The sequence below is a fragment of the Peromyscus maniculatus genome, chromosome 2 (genome assembly GCF_049852395.1).
Source record: "Peromyscus maniculatus bairdii isolate BWxNUB_F1_BW_parent chromosome 2, HU_Pman_BW_mat_3.1, whole genome shotgun sequence".
NCBI classification, from domain to species: Eukaryota; Metazoa; Chordata; class Mammalia; order Rodentia; family Cricetidae; genus Peromyscus; species Peromyscus maniculatus.
This window is the reverse complement of record NC_134853.1, coordinates 158,806,781-158,827,203: the sequence shown is the minus strand read 5'-3', so window position 1 is coordinate 158,827,203 and position 20,423 is coordinate 158,806,781. Positions and strand designations below refer to the sequence as shown.

The window sequence follows — 20,423 nt, the reverse complement described above, 5'->3', positions numbered from 1 at the left end:
AAGGCCAACCTACAGACCTGGGTTATTGACAAGCAGCCAATCCAGGCAGGCTGGAAAAGTCCCCCAGGTGTGGGAGGCAGGGCTTTGGAGGGTGAAGTCCTGGACCCAGTCAGTGCAGAGGGTTAGGGATGCCCCAGGCCTGTGTGTGGATGCCATGAGAACCACGCTGGCATCTCCAACCCCCTCGGGCCCGCTCTTCGTAACCTTGACTACTGTCTACTGAGCGTCTATTATGTACCAAGCCCTCTGATCACAGGTCAGTTTGGGGGTGAACCCACTGAAGCTTGCCCAGGTCAAGGCAGCAGTTGGCACAACTGAAAGCCCAGTATCTGGGTACGGAAGGGGCCCAAGGACTTGCAGTGGTGACAGACTCCCAGAGAACGCTGACACCACTGGTCCAGGGAACATATTTTGAGAACCAGTGGGTTCAAGGCATAGTCTAGAAACAGCACTGGAGGGCCGGGGAGATGGCTCAGCAGATAAAGGTGCTTGCTGCCCAGCCTGGTGGCCTGAGTTCGATCCCCAAGCCTCACAAGGGAGAAGAAGAGAATCAACTCCCACAAATGATCCTTTGACATCCTTGTGCATGCTATGGCATATCTGCGTGCACACACACACACACACACACACACACACACACACACACACACACACAGTCAAAAGATTGGAGTGACAGTCCAGACCCAACAGGAAGCGCCACTCCCCTTGAAGTGTGGACAGGGTCTCTTCGCCTCCCTCCCGCACTGGCCTCACTAGTGTGTGCTTTGCTCACTCACTATTCCTCTGCGCACCCCTGCCCTCCAGAGCACTCAGCCAGAGCTTCCAGCTCAGCTGTTTATCACCTGCCACAGCTGGCAGGGAGGGGTAAGCAGGTGAGTGGGCAGTGCCAGCAGCTCTCCATGGAGCAGGCTCAGGAGAACAGGTGATAACCCGACATGACCGGGCTCCTGCTGAGCCCAGGGAGGTCCCCATCTCAGGGTGGGAAGGACCCTGGGACAGCAGGTGTCTACGCTGACAATGACCTGGGACACGGACCCCCTCATCTGGCCATTGTCTCAGTACAGGGATCCCACAGTTAAGCTCAAGTTCACGATGGGGGCCTGACTCAGCTCTGCATCTGGGGCCCATGTAGGCACAGCTACTAAGTCTCTCGCCTGTCATGGATCATGGTTCTGTGTGGGGACTTGTCCTGGGTGTGCTCCTGCCTGGGACTGTGACTATTCAGCTCGATATTTAATTTTCCCCTAAACCACAGACTTGAGTCCTTCCCTCCCTCCCTCTCCTTTTTCTTCATTGGCAGGATCCACATCTACTGGGAACCATCACTGGGAAAGAGCGTGGCAGGGAGATTCCCAGCCTTTTAAATGGGGCAGGGACTGGAGGCTGTGGCATCTGGGTCCCTCCCCCACTCACCTATGGTACAAACATTTCTTGAGTGATCCTGTGTGTTGGGAGGAGACAAGAGTCCTTCTCTTAGAGTGTGTGGGGAAGGAAGGAAGGAGGGAAGGGATGGGAAAAAGGGACAGAGGAAGCTCAGTGTGTTTGGAGCATGGTGGCAGGGTGGGTACCTGATGGAGAAGGCTGGAGATGATGAAGCCAGGCTGGCCCAGAGCACTCTCAGGGTCTTCTGGGATCCCTGTCACAGCCTGGCTTGGGTCCTCTGCAAACAGAAGTGAGAGGCCCAAGCAGGAATGGAATTTGAGCTTCTGCCTAAGGTTTAAGGCTGGGATGGAGGGGACAAAGTCCCGGCCCCCCGGAAAGCACAGCCCAGCTGAGAGACAGAGGCAGACCCTGGTCAGAGTGACAAGCAGCCTGAGGGTGACCAGCTCTGGGCACCCAGAGAAAAGGCCTTGCTAGGTTTAGAGGGCTGTCCAAGGAGGCCACACCTGAGGCCAGCCTTGAGAGATGAGGCAGAGCCAGGTGGGGCAAGAAAGCATCCAGGCCCAGGGTGAGTGAGGCAGGGAGGCTGGGCTGGGCTGCTCTAGAAGCTGCAGCTGGGAGGGCTTCCTGGAGGAGGTGCTGTGCTGAGTGACATCTTGGAGCAAAAAAAAAATGACTCTGGGGAGAATGGGAAAGGAACAGAGACACAAGATCAAGAAATCAAAGAAAGAAATGAAGGTGGACCACATGGGACATTTATATTCATGGACACTTATATTAGAGGCTAGTTTTCTGGTGTTTGAAATACAACATAATGGCTAGGAGCTGATTGAAAAGGAAGGCAGTCGATAGAGCAGGCACGCTGAGAGGAAGAATGGATTTTTTGCAAATAATATAATTTTGAACTTGTCCATTCCTTCTTCCCGCCCCTCCCCCAAATCTAATTGATGCCCTCCCTGTGATAAATGATTCTCAGGACTGGAGCAGGCTCAGCACCTTCACAGAGTGGTACCTGCAGGGCAGGTGGGAGGGTCCCTCCCTGAAGACAATAGTGTTCCTGAGAGGCAAGGGGAAGGGCTGTAACAATAGAAGAGAATTAACACAACCTTTCTGCCAGCTCAGCATCCCACATTCTCATAAGAGAATGCCCATTTTTCTTCTGCTTCCCTCAAAATACCTGTGAGCTGGGATGTTGGCAGATGTGTCCGATTCAACCCATTTCACAGACGGGAAGGCTGATGCTGGAGAGGGTGGCACCCGATTGATCCAAAGCTCTGATGATATTGTCACCTGATCTGGGGATGGAGCTCCGCTCTGCCTTTCTTAAAGTGGGTTCCCCGCGATGGGAAGGGTGACCTGGCAGGGTGGGAGCACAGGTGGACAGAACCTAGGGAAGGTTCCCTGCCCATGTTGCTGGTGTTTCTATACCGGGTCCCTTTGCCAAGACCGAGAGATAATTTACAGAGCTGAGCGAGCGGCTGTACTAGCTCAGAAGTGAGTTACGGAGCCCGAAACAAACTTCCGCTTGCAAGATACAGACAGGCCATATTTCAGGATTAATTTCATAAAATGGATCACCGAGCATCACCATACTCCATCAATATGAATTGCTGAGTCTAAAATAACTTCACCTCCTGCCTCCGTCAGTGGCCATAGGCCGGGATGATGGAGGCTGGCTGGGCTGTGTGGCGGTGTCCGGTTGGAAGCAGCTGTGCCTTGACAGCGGTACACAGAATTAGCCAAGGAAACTTCCAGAAACAGATCCCTCCTCTTAAGACAAAGCGAGAAATAAGCCAGAAAGCGCACTGGCTGGGTGGTTGTGGGGTGGGGTCATGGGACCTGGGGAGTTTCAGAACAGTGCTCATCCATGCAAAGGGCTTGATTACACACAGGCAGCGCCTCTGAGAGACGCTGGGAGCTCTGGGAACTCTGGATATCACTGTCCAGTGGAGACAGCAGAGGAGTGGGAAGGAGCATGAAACACGCTCTCCACTGAAGCTTCTTCTCCATCCCTCATTGCCTGAACAGAGCCGAACACAGCCAGGCGGCCCCTGCACACTGCTCACTCTGGCCTGTCATTGAACTAGCTTATTCTTACCCACAAGGTCCCGTGAACTTTACGGCTGGGCCCTCCGCTGGCTGTCTTTGGATGAATGGAGACTGACTCTCGGGCCCAGGACACACAAAAGGTTGCTTGGTTTTGACCTTGATGGAGACCTACTGGGGAAGAAAATGAAAGTGGGGATGGGGTTGGAGTCTGGGATGGGTTGGGGGTAGAAACAAGGCAGGAGTGGGGAGAAGGGAGAAGAAGGGGTAGTGGTGGAGGTGGAAATTGAGTTAATGCTAGAGATGGCAACTGGGCGCGGTGGCGCACACCTTTAACCCCAGAACTCAGGAGGCAGAGGGATTTCTATGAGTTCAAGGCCAGCCTGGTCTGCATTTACTGTTCCAGGCCAGCTACACAGTGAGACCCTGTCTCAAAAAAGAGGGTGGTGATGGAGATTTAGGACTACAGCTTGTCTAGCGTGGAGTCCCGAGTATGATCCTCAGCACCATGTAAACCTGGCATCAGCTCACTTCCAGTCCCAGCACTCAGGAGGTAGAGGCAAGAGGATCAGAAGTTCAACGTCATCCTCTACTATATATCACCTCAGATACAAGAGTGATGGGGGAATGTCTTTCTGCACGCTATGAAAATACGTTGCTCTTGAAAAGTAGATTCAATAATCTACCCTTTCATCCTATCATATCTGTATCCTATATTTTTGTATCATATCCCCCTTTCTTCTTTCCATGAGACTGTCTCACAAAAGAGATGGAGGTGAAGATGAGGAAATAGAGGTGGAGGTCCGGAGCCCATGGTCCATCGTAAGCTCCCTCCCTTCTTTCTAAAGATGCGTGGGTGGGTGTGCAGCTCAGGGGTAGAACAGTTGGCCAGCATTCAGGAGGCTCCAGATTCCTTCACTAGCACGGCAAAAATGAAGCAGAGCCAACAGCATTCATTAACGTGACTGGCTGACTGGTGGGCATGTCGGGTACCATGTAGTCACCATCCCGTTTGTTCACTGCTTGAGCAGTTCCGTCAGGCGTGTTCTCCTCAGTGTGACCTCGGTGAAGTTGACTGTGGTGGTGTGAACGACACTGGCCCCCAGAGACCCATGTTTGAATACTAGGTCCCCAGTTAGTGGAACTGCTCGGGAAGGATTAGGAGGTGTGGCCTTGTTGGAGGAGGCGTGTCACTGGGGGTGGGCTTTGGTGTCTAAAATGCCTCCTGCCATCCCCAGCGTGTTCTCTGCCTCCTGTTTGGAGTTTGAGAGGTGAGCTCTCCGCTGTTCCTGCCGCCATGCCTTTGCTTCAGCATCATGGACTCTAACTCTCTGGAACCATAAGCTCAATTAACACTTTCTTTTATCAGTTGCCTTGGTCACGGTGCTTTACCTCAGCAATAGAAAATTAACTGGTCCAGCGACACAGGAGGAGGGTGGTTTTGGAGAGTCCACCTTCCCTTTGTGGTGGGGCAGCATTCTGGAGGGTGAACTTTAACTGGCACATTTTGGAGGTGAAGATGAGAATGAGGGTGGGGGGGTGGTGATAGTGGTGGAGGTCAAAGGGCTGATGATGGGAATGAGGTCAAAGATGGAGATGATGACCGATGGAGGTCGGGATGGAGGTGCAGAGAGAGGTGAGGATGAGATATGTCAGAGGGACACTAACCGTGATGGGGACCACAGATGATGAGCTCAGGCAGGGGGTGATGTTTTAGGACGAACCCCGACTGGAGGGTCCTCAGCCTTGGGGCAGCAGAACTAGAAACAGTTTCCAAGGCAACTGGACCGCCAGGCCTCTGGAGATGCCGCAAAGTCAGGGAGTGAGAACTCTCAGCAGCTGAAGTTTGTACTTGGACAAAAATGTATCGACAGACACCGGCCCCTTTGAAGGCTGAGCTGTCCTGGTTGCCTGAGAATCTGGACTCCAAGCTAGGCATTGATGGTGTACACCTTTAATCTCAGTGCACAGAGGCAGAGGCACGCAGATCACTAAGAATTCAAGGCTAGCCTGGTCTACATGGGGAGTTCTAGGTCAGCCAAGGCTGCATAAACAAGACCCTGTCTAAAAACAGAATGTAAGCTCCAGGGCCAGGTTGCCACCTTTCAGCTCTCAGCTCTATCCCATGCTGACTACGTGAGCTGGGGTCGGTCTGTTCACACATATCCGGTTTTCCCATCTGTAGAATGGGAATAGCATGCCCACCTCCCAGGCCAATGGCAAGGCTGAAGAGTCAGCTCACGGAAGCGGGGCTGTCACTGATTCTTGCTGTTCGAGCTTGTTTTCAGCGCCGTTCTGTAAAAGTTACACTGCGGAGTTTGCAACTTCTGGGTAATTGAAGTGTTCTGGTGTGCATTTCCTTTCTCCGAATTCCTACCCCACTTACCATCTGCTTGGAGCCATCTTCCACTTAATTACAATTCTCCGTCTATTGTTCTCTCAAGCTTCCTGCTCGCTTCCCAGCTCTTGCCCCCAGCATGTGTGGCTGCCTGAATGAAATGATGGCTCCTACCTGGCTCCATCTCACTGGGCCCTAAAACAGAGCAGCCCGTGCTTGCCACCCCCACCAGCCGACAGGCTCCTCGGCACTCTGCCTCCTTGCTGGATGCCTGCAGCAGGCCCCTGGCACCAAGCCCCACACCTGGCGGGTACCGGGAAATGCTCGCTGAACTTAATTAAACTCAACTGGGGTGAAAAGCCCCTGCAGGAAGGCAAGGTCTCCAGCATCTCTTGTTTGGTGTACGCCGCCCCCTCCCCACCAACCATTGCCCACAGGCCCAAGGCCAGGGAAGCAAGAATGGACAGCCTGCTCCCCAGCAGAGTTCAAAGACGGTGCCTCCTGCAGATGCCAAGGAGGTCAGGAAATCGTAGTGAAGTATCGTCTTAAGGCTGAATTCCCAGCATGCAGCTCTGCAGTTCCTCTTAGCTCAAGCTCTGTCCCATGGCCTCATCTGCTGGGCACTGCTCCCGTTTAACAAAGCAGCGCTCAGAGGCTCACAGTGTGGTGACGTCCCCAAGACGTGGGGATGGTGGCAACTGAACTGTGGGCAAGGAGAAGAAGGTGAGCAGGTGAGGAGGCTGCTAGCCACACTAAGCCAGGTTCCAGGAAGGGAGAGAGAAGCCCCCAGCTCGGGGTGACCTCTAAGTCACTTGCTTAGCTCATTCCCAGCCCACAGAGTCTACGTGGCTGTCCTGTCCAGCCGAAACCCTCACTGTGCTCTCTATCTCTTCAAAATAAAGTAGTTCCAGTGTGTCCCTGCTCTCACTTCAAACTTTCAGTGGCTCCCTCCTACTCTCAGGAGAGAGAGGAAAGACCTCTTAGTCTGTGGTGAGTGAGCTGGTCACACAGCTTTCTGAGGTTGGAAGCAGAGGAGGAAGGGATCGAGGCCTTGATCTGTAGCAGTTGCTGATATCATGGTATAAAGATATCCACGGGGACCTGTTTCAAGTTGGTAGCAGTTTAACAGCTGGTTCACAAATTCCCAAGAATGTCATAGTCCTCTGCACAGGTTGGAGCTGGCTCCAGCCCCAGACAGCAAGCGGCTGCCACTCACCGGCCCTGCTTGTGTTCTGTCCGGCTTCCTAGCTGTTGGGGCAACCTGAGCACACATCTCACCTGGCTCTCCACTCCAGTCCATCAGGCCTTTGCCCGTGCTGTTTCTGTCCTCCAGTCAACTGCTGCTTCCTTGGTTCATAGCACAGTGTGGCTTCTCTGGCACTGACTCCCCAGGACCTCTTGACTGGGACAAGGTTCCCCTTTGCGCTAGGATGCTGTCTCTAGGGTATGTCCTACCATTTCAATCCTCGAGACCTCTTGAGTGCTCTGTATTTCTTCCATTGGGCTAAAAGTCCCAGGAAGCAGGAGCCTGCTCTGTGTCCCCAGAAAGAGACACCATGCTTACCATAGTCAATACCACAGCAACCCCTGGTGTAGTGCCTGGTAGATCTCTTTCTGAGTCCCCCAACTGAGTCAAAGCCTCCTGTTCTTCCCTTCGGAAGCTCCCCCCACCTCCATCGAAGTCGTGGCTGCTGACTCACCTGCCCCCTTCAGCCGGTACCAGGCCCAGAACTTCACGCTGGTCTGCATCGTGTCAGGAGGGAAGCCAGCGCCCATGGTAAGTGCTTGGGGGCCTGGCCTCAGCTTGCCAAGACTCCTGCTCCCTGAGCCCTCTTCAGGTACCACTTCTGTGCCCAGACAGGAAGTGGTCTGCCCGGCACCTCTCTGATTCCATCTGCCCCATCCTGCAATCTCAGATCTTCACAGTAAGGGTCTTCCAGGACAGCCCGCCACCCAATACGCTCCAAGCACCCTAGGTTTTCAGGGGGATAGGGAATAATGAATGGGGTCCAGAGGTGGGAAGGGACTTCATAGTCTCCCTGATACTGAGAGATGGGCCCCAAGTTCATGTTTTCATACTTTAAGCCTGCTGCTCTTCCCAAGCCTCCATGAGGTTAGGGAACCCCCAAAAGGAAGAGAGGGAAAGGGAAGGGAGAGAGAGAAGGGGGCAGGAGGAAAGACAGAGTGGGGTTCTCAGTTATGGGGACCCATGAGCACCTGGACTGAGTCCTGCTTCTGGTCACACCAATCCCCAGGACTGACCCTGAGCAGGGGTCCCCCTCCCCTTCTTAGTTTTGGTACAAGTTTAAGGAATTGGACACCATCGATGTTTCATACGCCATGGGGCCCTTTGGGCCCAATAATTACTCAATGAAACCTCATGTGGCCAACTTCTAATGGGGCATGTGTGTGTCATGAACCCCTCAAAGGTCTCTGAAAGTAACCCTGTGCACCCATATCAGAGCCTTTGAGCTACATTTGGGGGAAACTCTAGTGTGGGCATTTTAGAATACTCCACTCCTCAACCCAGTGAGTTTCACACATTCCTTGGGTTATCTCAGTGGTGGTGGAGAATGGGTGGGGCTGGATCAATGAGGACCTGCAGTTAGAATTCAGGTGGAGAGGTAAGTGGCCTCCTCCTTCCCAGTGTGACTGTTTCTCATGTGTTGGTCAGCGGTAGGACCTGAGGATCTGACCAGCCCCTGTTCAGAGCCTGGGACCCAAGAGCCAACTGCAGGGTATGAGAGTGGATATGTGTAGAGAAGCCCCATGGGGGGGGGGCAGGAACACAGATAAGGCAGGGATCGGGGGTGTGGAGACACGGGGGCCTGGGATGAGGGTACAGGGCACAGAGGTCAGCAATATAAGACACGGAGGTCAGGGGTCAGGGATGCAGAGGCCTTGGGTTACAGTCATGAGGATCACTGGGGAGGCATGGGGGCAGTTAGGGCTCAGTGGACAGCTTTAGAGTCACACTGCAGTCCCAAGCAAGCAGTGACAAAGGTGGCCTCAGAGCCACTCGATGCTGAAGATGTGGCTCACAAGTCTCCCTGAGCCTCCCCTTCAGGACCCAAAAGGATGTCCAGTCTCCCCCTAATTAGGAAAGTTGGTCTTTCCCTAGGAAAAGGAAGACACGAGGGGAGGGTTTCCTGGCCCTGGGGCTCTGGGAGAGCACCCCCTCCCCACCTCAGCCCCCGGCTGCCCCTGAAGACACAGTTATTAAAAAACGCCCCTCCATCACTGTGTTCTTCCCTGCCTCTCCTCCTTCTCGGTCTCTGTCTCTATGAAAGATCCTCATTGCCTGACATTCCAGGCATCTTACGTCTGTCTGGAGCATCAGAACTTGAAAGCAATTCTTTGATATAAATTACAAACCTGCTTTTGAAGCACTTTTCAAAAAAAAAAAAAGAGGAGGAAGAAAGCAAGGAAAGGGAAAGAAAAAAGACCCCCAAACCCCCAAAGCAGACCATTGTGTGCAGAGGATCCTTCTGTGGGGCTTTAAACTCTGACAGGTCCTCCACACCCACATATCACCCCCACACCCCCACACCCACACCCCGACCCACTCCCAGCCCCTCCTCACCACCCACCCCGACCCACTCCCAGACCCTCCTCACCACCCACCCCGACCCGCTCCCAGCCCCTCCCCCCCCACCCCACCCGCTCCCAGCCCCTCCCCCACCTGCCCACCCCAGGCTTCTCTTCTCACACCCACTGAGTCCCTGGAGTCCCTGAGCACCGTGCTTCCTGCTCTTCTCTCTCCCTGTCTCCTATCGATTTATTTATTTGATTTATTAAAAAATACACCCAATCCCCGAAGGCCTCTGGGTGCATGTACCAAAATAAGAAGACAGCAAATTAAATTAAATGCCGCCTCTCAAAACTTGAATTCCCTATTAGCAGAGAAAGGGAGACAGCGACGTCTTCTTCGCCTCATCCCTGCACCTAGCTCCCTCCCACACATGCACCTGGTTTCTGCATAGCAGCTCCAAATTGCCGAATTGTGTGAGCAGGCAGAACACACACACACACACACACACACACACACACACACACACACACACACACACTTTCTTCTCTTCTTCTCATAGCTCATGTTGCACCCACCACACATTCCCTCCTCATCCACATGCCCCAGGGCAGCCATGGACCGTGCTGGAGCCCAGGTGATCGCTAAGAGGCATCTAAAACCACTCTCCCCACGTGACTTCATTTAAGCCCCAGATGGCTGCCTGGAGTCAGTGGTCTTATTTCTCTTTACCAGTGGGGAAACCGAGGCTAAGGGTCTCCCCAGCTTGTCAACAGTGGGCTGAGCCATCTCTCTCCAGAGCTGTGTGTATTCCCGCCATGTCGTGTTGGCTCCTGGGTCTCCAGAGAAGTGAGGGAACAGAAAGGGAGTGACAGTCCTCCTGCTGACTGGGAGGACTCTTCTGAGAGTCCAGCGGGAGAGGAAACCATCCATCGTTACCCTTCCCCCTGTCCTGCTTGCAACTGTAGGTTTACTTCAAACGGGATGGGGAGCTGATCGACGCAGTACCCCTCTCAGAACTGCCCGCAGCCAGCTCTGGACCCCTGCAGGACAGTAGGCCCTTCCGTAGCCTTCTGCATCGGGACGTGGACGACACCAAAATGCAAAAGTCCCTGTCCCTCCTGGACACTGAATACCGGGCTGGACGTCCCTACACGGAGCGCCCCTCGCGCAGCCTCACCCAGGACCCCAGTCTCTTCGTGCAGCCCACCACGGAAAACATCCCGGAGACAGTGGTGAGCCGCGAGTTCCCCCGTTGGGTACACAGCGCCGAGCCGGTCTACTTCCTGCGCCACAGCCGCACCCCAGGCAGCGATGGCACGGTGGAGGTGCGGGCCCTGCTCACCTGGACCCTCAACCCGCAGATCGACAATGAGGCCCTCTTCAGTTGTGAGGTCAAGCACCCAGCGCTGTCCATGCCCATGCAGGCGGAGGTCACGCTGGGTAAGACCTGCTCGTCTGCAGCCCATCAGAGATGAGAGGTTGTAACTCTGCAACGGAGGCCCGGGGTGGGGGTGGGGGGTGAGGGGCTGGAAGTGGCGCTCGGGCTGCTGGAAGCCAGGGAGAGGGGGAGTAAATGGAGTCGGGTCAGCTCAGGGGAGAGCCAGGGGTCTTTGGGAAGGTTGGTTGTTGGACTGGAGAAAATGGAAGTTTCCAGGAGGTCAGTGGGGGTGTCTGTTAGGGTCAAGAGCACAGGTGTTCAGTGGGAATTTGCTGGTCACAAATAGAACATGGAGTCTCATGTTACAGATGAGCAAAACTGAGGTCCCAGTTAGTGAAGCTGCTGGCCCTGAGTTACTAAGTTGTACACAGCAGAGCTGGACTCTTGAGTCCCGGCTACTGACCCCTTCTACATGCCCAAGGCCAGGTGCCTTTGACTGGCTTGGAGTCATGTCCCCGAAGACCCTTCCAAATGGATGCAGACTCCTTCAGCTCCCAGGGAATATGAGAAGGGCAGTTTCCTGGATGCCTGTGTGCCGCCCATTGCTTCCCTTCTGCTCATGGAGCAAATGTTTGTGGAACCCAGCGCAGCAGGCAATGCTGTTGTCCCAGACCACAGATGTGCAAACTGAGGCCCAGAGAGGTGCACTAAGTTGTTCAAGGTTCATAGGGAGGACTCAAAAGGCATGCCTTGTGTCCTCCCACCATCCACCTGCTGGGGCAGACACCCCTGGATACCTTCCATGTCTTTATCCATTTCACAGACACATCACCAGCCCCTAGAAGGCTAAGCCTGCCCAGACGCCTCCCTCAGCCTCCTGCTTTGCCAACCCTTTGCTCTCTCTGGACCCTCCATCTTTCCTGGACCTTTGGCTTCTTTGCCCATGAAAATCACACCCACCAAGAAAGAGACGTGAACAATAAAGACCCTTGAAGCCTTCAGAGGCCTGTTTGTGTGCCACCCCTGGCCAGACCTTTCTACTTTGAACCTGCTCTGTCCCTGGCCCCAGGCTCCCCTCACCTGGCTGGGGTCTGTGGACACCTCCTTTCCCAGCAGAGCAAGGAAAAGGCAGGCCCAGGTAGTGGGCCTGGATGGTCACACTTTGACCCTGGGGAAGTGGGGACATAAGAGATATCCAGGACTCCGGAAGTGAATGGGCTAGCTTCTGTTTCTACCTACACTGCCCTGGGCCTCTGTTTTCTGGTCTGATGAATAACGAATGGATCAGCAAACATGATGTAACCCCACACTAGGAGCCCAGCTTGAATCGTTGCAGTACCCTGGGTGGTCACTGAGGGCGCTGTCTTTATTCCCATCCTTTGGATGAGGGACCTGGGTTTTACACGATTTAGGTCAGTTAGGTAGGGCTTTCTTCCTTAGTCACTGCCTTAGTGTAACCTACCCAAGGTTTGTGGTCAAGGACACACTGAGCCATGAGTGTGGCCTGGCAGAACGAGGACCCCTGCGCTCTGAGAAAGGCTGTGAGTGAACAAAGCGGTACTGGGTCCCAGAATTCAAACAACACCCAGCAGGGACTTTGAAGAGCCACCAATGGCTGGGCTTGTCTTCTGCAGCGGACCTTACTCTCTCCCCTGCATTCCTCTCCAGGGATGCCGTGTGTGGCTCACATGCCACTTCCTCCAGGAAGCCAGCTTGGTCCCTCAAGTTGACTGCTTCTCTTTCAAGCCCCTCCCCCTGGGTTTGTGAATCTCTGGTGGGAAGCCTTGAAAGCCATCTCAGTGATGACAACGCTTTCTTCCCATTGGTCAAGACAGAAGCCTCAGGGCTACTCACTTTCCCATGGTCTCCTCATGTCCAGGTCACCACCTGCCAGGCAGCGAGGCCTCAGAATGCTTCCCAGATCTGCCCTGATCGTACTTTTCTTGTAACTACCCATCAAAGCACTGCGCATCCACCCCTGGAATGCAACATGGCCTCCAAACTGGTCTCTCTGCTTCTGGGGCTTTTTTTGTTTTGTTTTGGTTTGGTTTTGGTTTTTTTTGCCTTATACGATTTTTCATCCCAACTGATCTAGTTAAAATATAAACCAGCTCAAAATTCAGATAAACAGCTGCCCAGACCCATCAATGTAGACACTAGACTGATGCAGAGAAGAGAACCCAGAAACAGACCTGCAGGCAAAGTCGATTGATTTTGACGGAGACCCCGAGGCTGCTCGGACAGTAAAGACAAGTTCTCTAACACATGGCCCTGGAACAAGAGAACACAGGAAGGGAGAGGAGGCAGACCTGGCCCCTGCCTGGCATGCAAGCAGGTTAACCTGCAGTGATTGATAGACTCCAGTGTAAAAGCCAGCGTCATAAAGCTCCTGAAACAAAATGGAGAAAAATGTCTTTATGGAGCTGAGGTAGCCAACATCCCTTACAGCAGTCATAAAAAAAAAAAAAAAATAGAGGAAAAATTGAAAATTGTTCGATGGGACTGAATCAAAATTCAGATCTTCAGCTCATAAGAAGGCATCCTAAGAAGAATGAAAAGGCAAAGTGTGGTAGAACGAGGGAAAGTACTCTCAGGCTTCTGTGAAGCATTGGTACCCAGGATGCATAAAACAAAGACCTAAGCCAGGCATGGCATGCACACCTGTCATCCCAGCACTTAGGAGGTGGAGGCAGGAGGATCAGAAGTTCAAGGTCATCCTTAGTTACATGGTAGTTTAAGGTCAGTCTGGGCTACATTAGCTCTGTCTCAAAACAAAATTAGAAATAAAAAAGGAAAAATCTTATAAAACAAAAAAAACGGGGGTGAGGTAGGGGGAAATCCCCTAGTAGAGGGACACCCAGGATTTGTTTTCAGTGCCGGAGATCAAAGCCAGGGCCTAACACCTGCTAGGCAAGTGCCCTGCTGCTCACTGAGCCACATCCCTAGCCCATGACATCCTGCTTTTAAAACCACCCATAGACATGTTAAAACACTGTGACTCATCAGGGAAATGGAGATTAAAACCTCAGTGAGATAAGCATTTGTAACTACTAGACTAGGTAAGCTTTTAAAAATTGACAATACCAATGCTGATAAGGCTGTAGATCAATCAGAACCCTCCTACATCATTAGTGGGAGTATAAAATGGTACTCATCCTTAGAAAATCCAACAAGTTTTTTTTCCAAATATGATAAACACCTTACTCCTGTCTCCCAACATTTTCACATGGATGGATGGATGGATGGATGGATGGATGGATGGATGGATGGATGGATGGGTAGGTTAGGTAGAGAGGTGGATGGGTGGATGGGTAAATGGCTGGATTAAAGGTTGGATGAATTGATTGGATTGAATGGATGAATGGGCATAGAGGAAGGAAGGGAAGGAGGAAGGATAGATGGACTATGGATGGATGGATGGATGGTTGGATGGATGGATGGATGGATGGTTAGATGATGGATGATGGAGAAGTTTGATGGTCAGATGGATGATATGATAGATGGATAGATGAATAGGCTGAGAGGATGGGTAGAGAGATTAGATAGATGCATAGATGGATGGGTGAGTGGGTAGGTGGGCAGATAGTTGGGTGGGTAGATGGTGAAAGGGTAGATAGGTTGGTTGGATGGATAGATTGATAGATTTGATGGATGGATGAATAAATGGATGATGTTGGATGAATCAATAAATAGATGAGATGTGGATAGATGGATGAATGAATGATGGTTGGGTAGATGGTGGATGGTTGAGTAGATGGTGGGTGATTGGTTAGATGGGAGGGTAAACTGGATAGATGGTGGATGGTTAGGTAGATGGACAAGTGAACGTCTTGATGAGAACTCAGAATTCCATGAGAGTCCCAGAGGAGCCTTTCCTTGAGACCACACAAACCTTCTTCACAGACAGCGAGATCCCACAAGTGGGGGTGTAATGGGAATTTCTGCGTTTCCTTGAGCCAGGATTTCACTCTGTGGCCCCTTCCCTCTCCCAATGTCATTTTCGGAGCTTCTCTTAGGCAGATGATAAACATGTGAGTAGATAGACGGAGCTGACGCTCAACCCACTCCACACCACAGCCTCTGAGATCCTGGGCCCACATTCTGTTCTCCAGCTTTCTATGCCGGGGCATGAGAGGAGTGAACACCCAAACTGTGTTGGCACCTCTGTTGGCACTCTGGGTTGTGTTCCCAAAGCAGGCGGGGGCCCTGGCTTTGACTGTCAGGAGCTGCAAATGGACTTCCTAGTGGTGGTGGGATGAGAGGGTGCAAGCAGCCAGCCTGACTTCCAGAAGCCAGGGCCTCCCAGCAGCCTTGAGGGAAGGGAGCTCCAAGACATCTACAAACACCTATGTGCTGGAGAGCTTGGAGGAACAAGAATGTAGCAGACCCCTCCTGGGCCACCCTCTGTGCCCCTCAGGGTCAGCTTCACATAGGAGCCACTAGAAAGAACACAGGGCAGTTGAGAAGGCTGTGTGGCCTGCTGCCTCGCTGCCCTGGGCTCCCAGCCTCTCCTGAAACACTGACCTCCAGGCTCGGCTTTCTCCTGCAATGGAGGCCCTTCAGCACCCTCTGCTGGTTGAAGCTGTCAGTGGCACAGACCAGCCAGGGCCATGCCACCCCCAGGGCTTCCCTCTGCGGACCTATCTCTTCCACAGCACCCAAGAGAAACTGGAGGAGGCAGGAACGTTCCTTAGCCTCTCTGTGCCTTCCTGTGCTTGCAGGACCATCTCTAAAGGCTAGAAGGTGAAATGAGATGAAATAGAAAGTGTTGGCCGGGCGTTGGTGGCGCACGCCTTTAATCCCAGCACTCGGGAGGCAGAGCCAGGCGGATCTCTTGTGAGTTCGAGGCCAGCCTGGGCTACCAAGTGAGCTCCAGGAAAGGCGCAAAGCTACACAGAGAAACCCTGTCTCGAAAAACCAAAAAAAAAAAAAAAAAAGAAATAGAAAGTGTTGAATGAAGAACCTAGCATTTAGATGTTGGACAAGAGTAAGCCATGGGGGGATGGGTAATGGCTCCGAAGTGGAGCCTTTTCCACCCCACCCACAAGTCTGCCATCTGCCAGAATAGACACGAGCTTCTCCAGTGTCCCTGGCCAGCGCTGCTTCCATGCAGCTGGCAGGTGGACGCGGCAGCAGCGGAAGCATCCCTCTCCTCCCCTCACCAGGCTTCCGTCCCCTCTCAGCAGGCCGGGTCCTTCCCTCTGCCCATGCGGCCCTTCAGATGTCTTCCTCGCAGTTAATTAACAGTGCCTTGGTCTTGTTCTCAGAGTGAGATTGGCAGAGCCTGGAGCCTGCTCACATCTGCCTGCTGCTCTGATTTGCATCGTGAGTTAAGTGGGGACAGCCCTGGAAACTCTGTGGAGTCTGTCCGCAGCCCCGCCAGCTCTCTGGTTGACCTTAGAACCATGTCCTCGATGTTCCCCCTCTGCCTGGAACATTCCTCGTATGCTTCACTTCTCTGAGACACTGTGACCACTACCCGCCCCCCCCCCACACAAGCTGTGTGCCACCTCTGATGGGCTCAGTCCCCGCACACAACACTGGTCATAGTTTGGCTGAGTCTGTTTGCAAATTAAATGTCTCCCCTGCTAACGGATAAGTTGCAGACACTTGACTTTTATCATCGTCCCCTTTACTAGTCCCTAGTCCTGCTCCAAAGCCTGACATATGGCCAGCTCAGTAATTACTATTGAATGAGTGAACAAATGGACTAATGAAGGCGGGGAGTCAGGAAACATGTGTAATTGACTCTGCAGGGACCTTGGACAAGCCTCTTTATTATGCGTGGGCCTGGTTTTCCCCTCTGAAAAGAAGAGAAGCCCAGGAAACCGGTCGACCTCCCTCAGGCAAGGGGCACCCAGGGCATCGTGTCTCCTCAGCACATACAAAGCATAGGAGGAAGATTGGACTGGGCATGGGAGGACCAGAGGCAGACAAAGGCTGGCTAGGGAATGAGGTGGTGGCTTCATGCTGTCCACTCACCCACTTCACAGATTCCAGGAAATCCCCTGGCAGTAGGATCCTGGATCAGGAGCCCGGAGGCCTGAATTTTGGTCCTGATTCTTCCTCACTGTGTGACCTTTGGCAAGTCACAGTGAACTCACGGGGCCTCCACGAACTCAACTGGACAGAGAGGACAATGGTTTCTCTTCCACTCATGTGTGAGACCCACGAGCACAGGGACCCATGTGTTTGTGTGTGACGTTGAATCCCCAGGGTCCAGCTGGAGTGGGACACAGAGTAGGGCTGCAGGGAATCCGGAAGGAATGAATGAGCCTCCTCAGAGCTCCCGAGAAGCAGCCCTGGAACTCACTCTGCTTCCTGCCCCGCCCCACTCTCCATGCTGACGACACCCACCCACCACCCCTCTCTTTCTCTTGATACAGTTGCTCCCAAGGGACCCAAAATCGTGATGACGCCCAGTAGAGCCCGGGTTGGGGACACGGTGAGGATCCTAGTCCACGGATTTCAGGTCAGCCTCTCTCTGGATACCTGAGTGGAGTAGGGGGTGGGCAGAGACACCCGACAGGGACCAGCATCCCTGACTCACTCTCCTATACCCACAAATGTGGTTCCCATCAACCTTCTGTCTTTGTTTATTCCAGCCCTGACCCCCAAGTCCTCTCCACCTAGTCTCCTGTTGTCCAGGCTGTTTTCGAATTCCCTAGTTAGCTGAGGATGACCTTGAACTTCTGACCCTCCTCCCTCCCTCTCCTCAGTTCTAGGATTATAGGCAGATACCATCACAGTTTACAGGGTGCTGGGAATGGAACCCAGGGCTTTGTGTGTGCTAGGCAAGCACACTACCAACTAAGCTACACCCCCAGTCCCCTTCCTGAGGTTCCAGGGTGCTGCTTGAAGCCCATTAGCTGAGAACTGGGGCCTGGAAAGCCTCCAGCCTCCCCGTGTTGGCAGGATGCTCCCCTGTGACTCCACTATGTCCTGCTTCCGTCCACAGAATGAAGTCTTCCCAGAACCCATGTTCACGTGGACGAGAGTGGGCAGCCGCCTCCTGGATGGCAGCGCTGAGTTTGATGGGAAGGAACTGGTGCTGGAGCGGGTTCCTGCTGAGCTCAACGGCTCCATGTATCGCTGCACCGCCCAGAACCCCCTGGGCTCCACCGATACACACACTCGGCTCATCGTGTTTGGTAGGGACCCCACAGGACCCCCCCCCCCCCCCCGAGGATAGGCCCTGGCTCAAAGCTGTCCATAAAAGGCCCTTAAATCTGCCTCAGAGAGATCATTCCGTTCACTGATTACAATCACAATGGCTTTATCACTGGAAGGACTCTAGCTTTACATCTGGGCTCTGACACTTAGCAGGCCTCAGTTTCCCTATCTGTAACATGGTCAGATATAGGGAGACTGAGTGGCGGCGCCACCCCAGTGTGTATAATACCATATGGCAGGTGTCTGGAGAAGGTCCTCCATGCTCAGAACTCAAAGCCACCCATTCTGCTTCTCTCTGTTTCTTTCTGACAGAAAACCCAAATATCCCAAGAGGAACAGAGGATTCCCGTGGTAAGTCTCCACCCTCAAGGCTGCACCCTTAAGTGAGGGCTTTTCAAGGCCCCAGAAAACGCTTGTTGCTAAAGCACTACCTGCCTCCCCTAGTTTCTCTCCTCCTTCAGGAAGCCATCACCTCGGATAGGCAGAGCCGAGGTTAGGCAAAGGCAGGCACTAAGCAAGGCAGGCGCTACACCCCCAAATAGCCAATGGGATGTCAGGGGCCAAGGGTGTCCCCTCTCGTTGCTACCCAGATCCCAACAAGCCCTGTCTGGCACTGACCATGGCATGGGTTTCTGACATCTCTATGGGACACTTAACATAGACAAATGCCCCAGGCTGCTCCCTCAGCCACCCCAACCTAGAACTACCCATGGGATGCCGACACTACCCATACACAGCGCATCTCGCAGTTCTCCATGAAGCTTCCCATTCCTGGTGCCCACTGGCCCAGCAGGCCTGCATGGGGGACACGGCACTGGACCCATGGCAGGCAGCCTGCAGAGCTGAGGTTCGAACCCATTCAACCAATGCTGCCCCCTAGCATCGTTGTTGGGAACCCTTTACCCCACAGTTTCAACCACAGGCCTACCATGACACACAGACAGGCTGCAGCCCTGACACCGGCTCTGCCCTCTCGCAGGTTCTGCATCCGGCCTCACTGGCGTCCGGCTCACCCTGGTGCTTGCCCTGACAGTGGTCCTGGAGCTCACGTGAAGATGCTGCCTCCTCCTGATGCTCCAGTGGCCCAGCATCTCTGCGATCGATTTTCATTTCTTTTCTAAACTATTTCCAGTCTTGTTCTTAGTCTTTGCCCATGTCTTGGCTTCTTCACTGGGTTTAATTAAAACAAACAGACCAATTTTCCCCACCTCGGTGTGTGGCTCTTTGTTTTTCCTAAGTCTAGTAGCAGCTACTGGGTACCTGCTGGCATCCAGTCTTGGGACAGGCATAGAGGTAGGATGGCGAAGGAAATGGAAAGCCTGCACTCCTGTGAGGATGGGTGGACATGCCGCTCCTGTCTCATTCAGTCCTGAGAACAGCCAGGCATGGGAAGTGGCCATGATCCCTCAGGGGAAATGTAGCAGTCAGATGTAGCCACAATAGTGCCGCCTAACAAGTCAAGACAAATCTTGGTGACAGGCGACAGCATGCATGGATACTTACTTATAGATAGCAGTGGTCCAGATGACCTCATCCAGGCTCACCAGACAGTTTAGCTTCAGACAGCAGACCCTCCCCACCCCCTGTACCTCCTGCTGCAGACTAGACTGGCCTCTAGTCTCCTCTATGGGCTTGTGAATTCCATGTGTATTTATCCTGGAGCTGGAGCAAATGGAGCAGGGACTACCTGACATCTGATCGTCTTTCAATGTGTATCCGTCAGCTTCTGTCACTGTAACAAAACACCTGAGAGAATGTACTTATCAAGAGGAAAGGTTTCTTTGGCCTCTCAGTTCTAAAGATACAAGCCAGAAGCCTCATTGCTTTGGGGCTCTCAGGAGGCCCATACATCATAGTAAGAGGCACACTCACTAGGAGGCAGGAAGCAGACAGAGAGGAAAAGGAAGAGACTAGGTCCCATATCCCCTCTGAGGATATACCCCGCCTATTGACAGTCCCACCACCTTCTAATAGGGCCATCCCAGGACGAGGCCTTATAACCAGGCCTAAGGGAGACAGACAATAACCTTCCTAACTAGAGTATGGTGGAACCATCAGAACTTGAGGAAAACCTAAGTCATCACTTTTAAAGCCTCTGCCTGGGTCATGTCCGTGGACATTGGTTGAGCCAAAGAATATTGCATGGCCAAGGTGGGGGATGAGGTCAAGACCCACCCCCAAGATCTGAGAGGCCCCCAAGAAGATGATGGAAGATGGGACATATCAGAAGGGATAGGGTGGCATGGAATAGGGTGGGATGAAACGGCATGAGATGGGTATGCTGCAGTGAGGCTGAGTCTCATACACTAAACACACTGAAGATCTGTCTGGAGCTCAGGGACAGTCCGAGGCTATTGAATAATCCTCTTCCACCTCTAGAAAGGCTACACACTGACAGCCTTGCTCTCTGGAGCATCCATGGTGAAAGAAGATGGCTCCAAGGCCACTGCCCTAGGCAGAATGATGACTCCCAAAGATGCCCATGCCCTGCCCCAGGGCCTGAGCAGGATTTGCTGATCTGGACCAGGTCTGGTGGCTCTGAGCTGGATCTGCCTTTGCACCCTAAGAGCTGGCCC

The 20,423-nt window shown here is 53.1% G+C and overlaps 1 protein-coding gene across 2 annotated transcripts in view; it reads left to right on the top strand.

The window, feature by feature from the left end:
• Igsf21 (immunoglobin superfamily member 21) overlaps nt 1-19,055 on the top strand; it is a 223,572-nt gene extending 204,517 nt beyond the window's left edge. Inside the window, exons 5-10 of one of the 2 annotated variants that reach the window (XM_042272224.2) lie at nt 7,426-7,541; nt 10,262-10,736; nt 17,061-17,146; nt 17,633-17,825; nt 18,160-18,198; nt 18,827-19,055. In XM_042272224.2, the coding sequence (XP_042128158.1) occupies nt 7,426-7,541; nt 10,262-10,736; nt 17,061-17,146; nt 17,633-17,825; nt 18,160-18,198; nt 18,827-18,900 (983 nt within the window). In that variant the 3' untranslated portion in view covers nt 18,901-19,055. The remainder of the gene's footprint in view (nt 1-7,425; nt 7,542-10,261; nt 10,737-17,060; nt 17,147-17,632; nt 17,826-18,159; nt 18,199-18,826) is intronic. The other variant, XM_042272225.2, reaches the window with a different exon arrangement.
• Nucleotides 19,056-20,423: the final 1,368 nt, after the last annotated feature.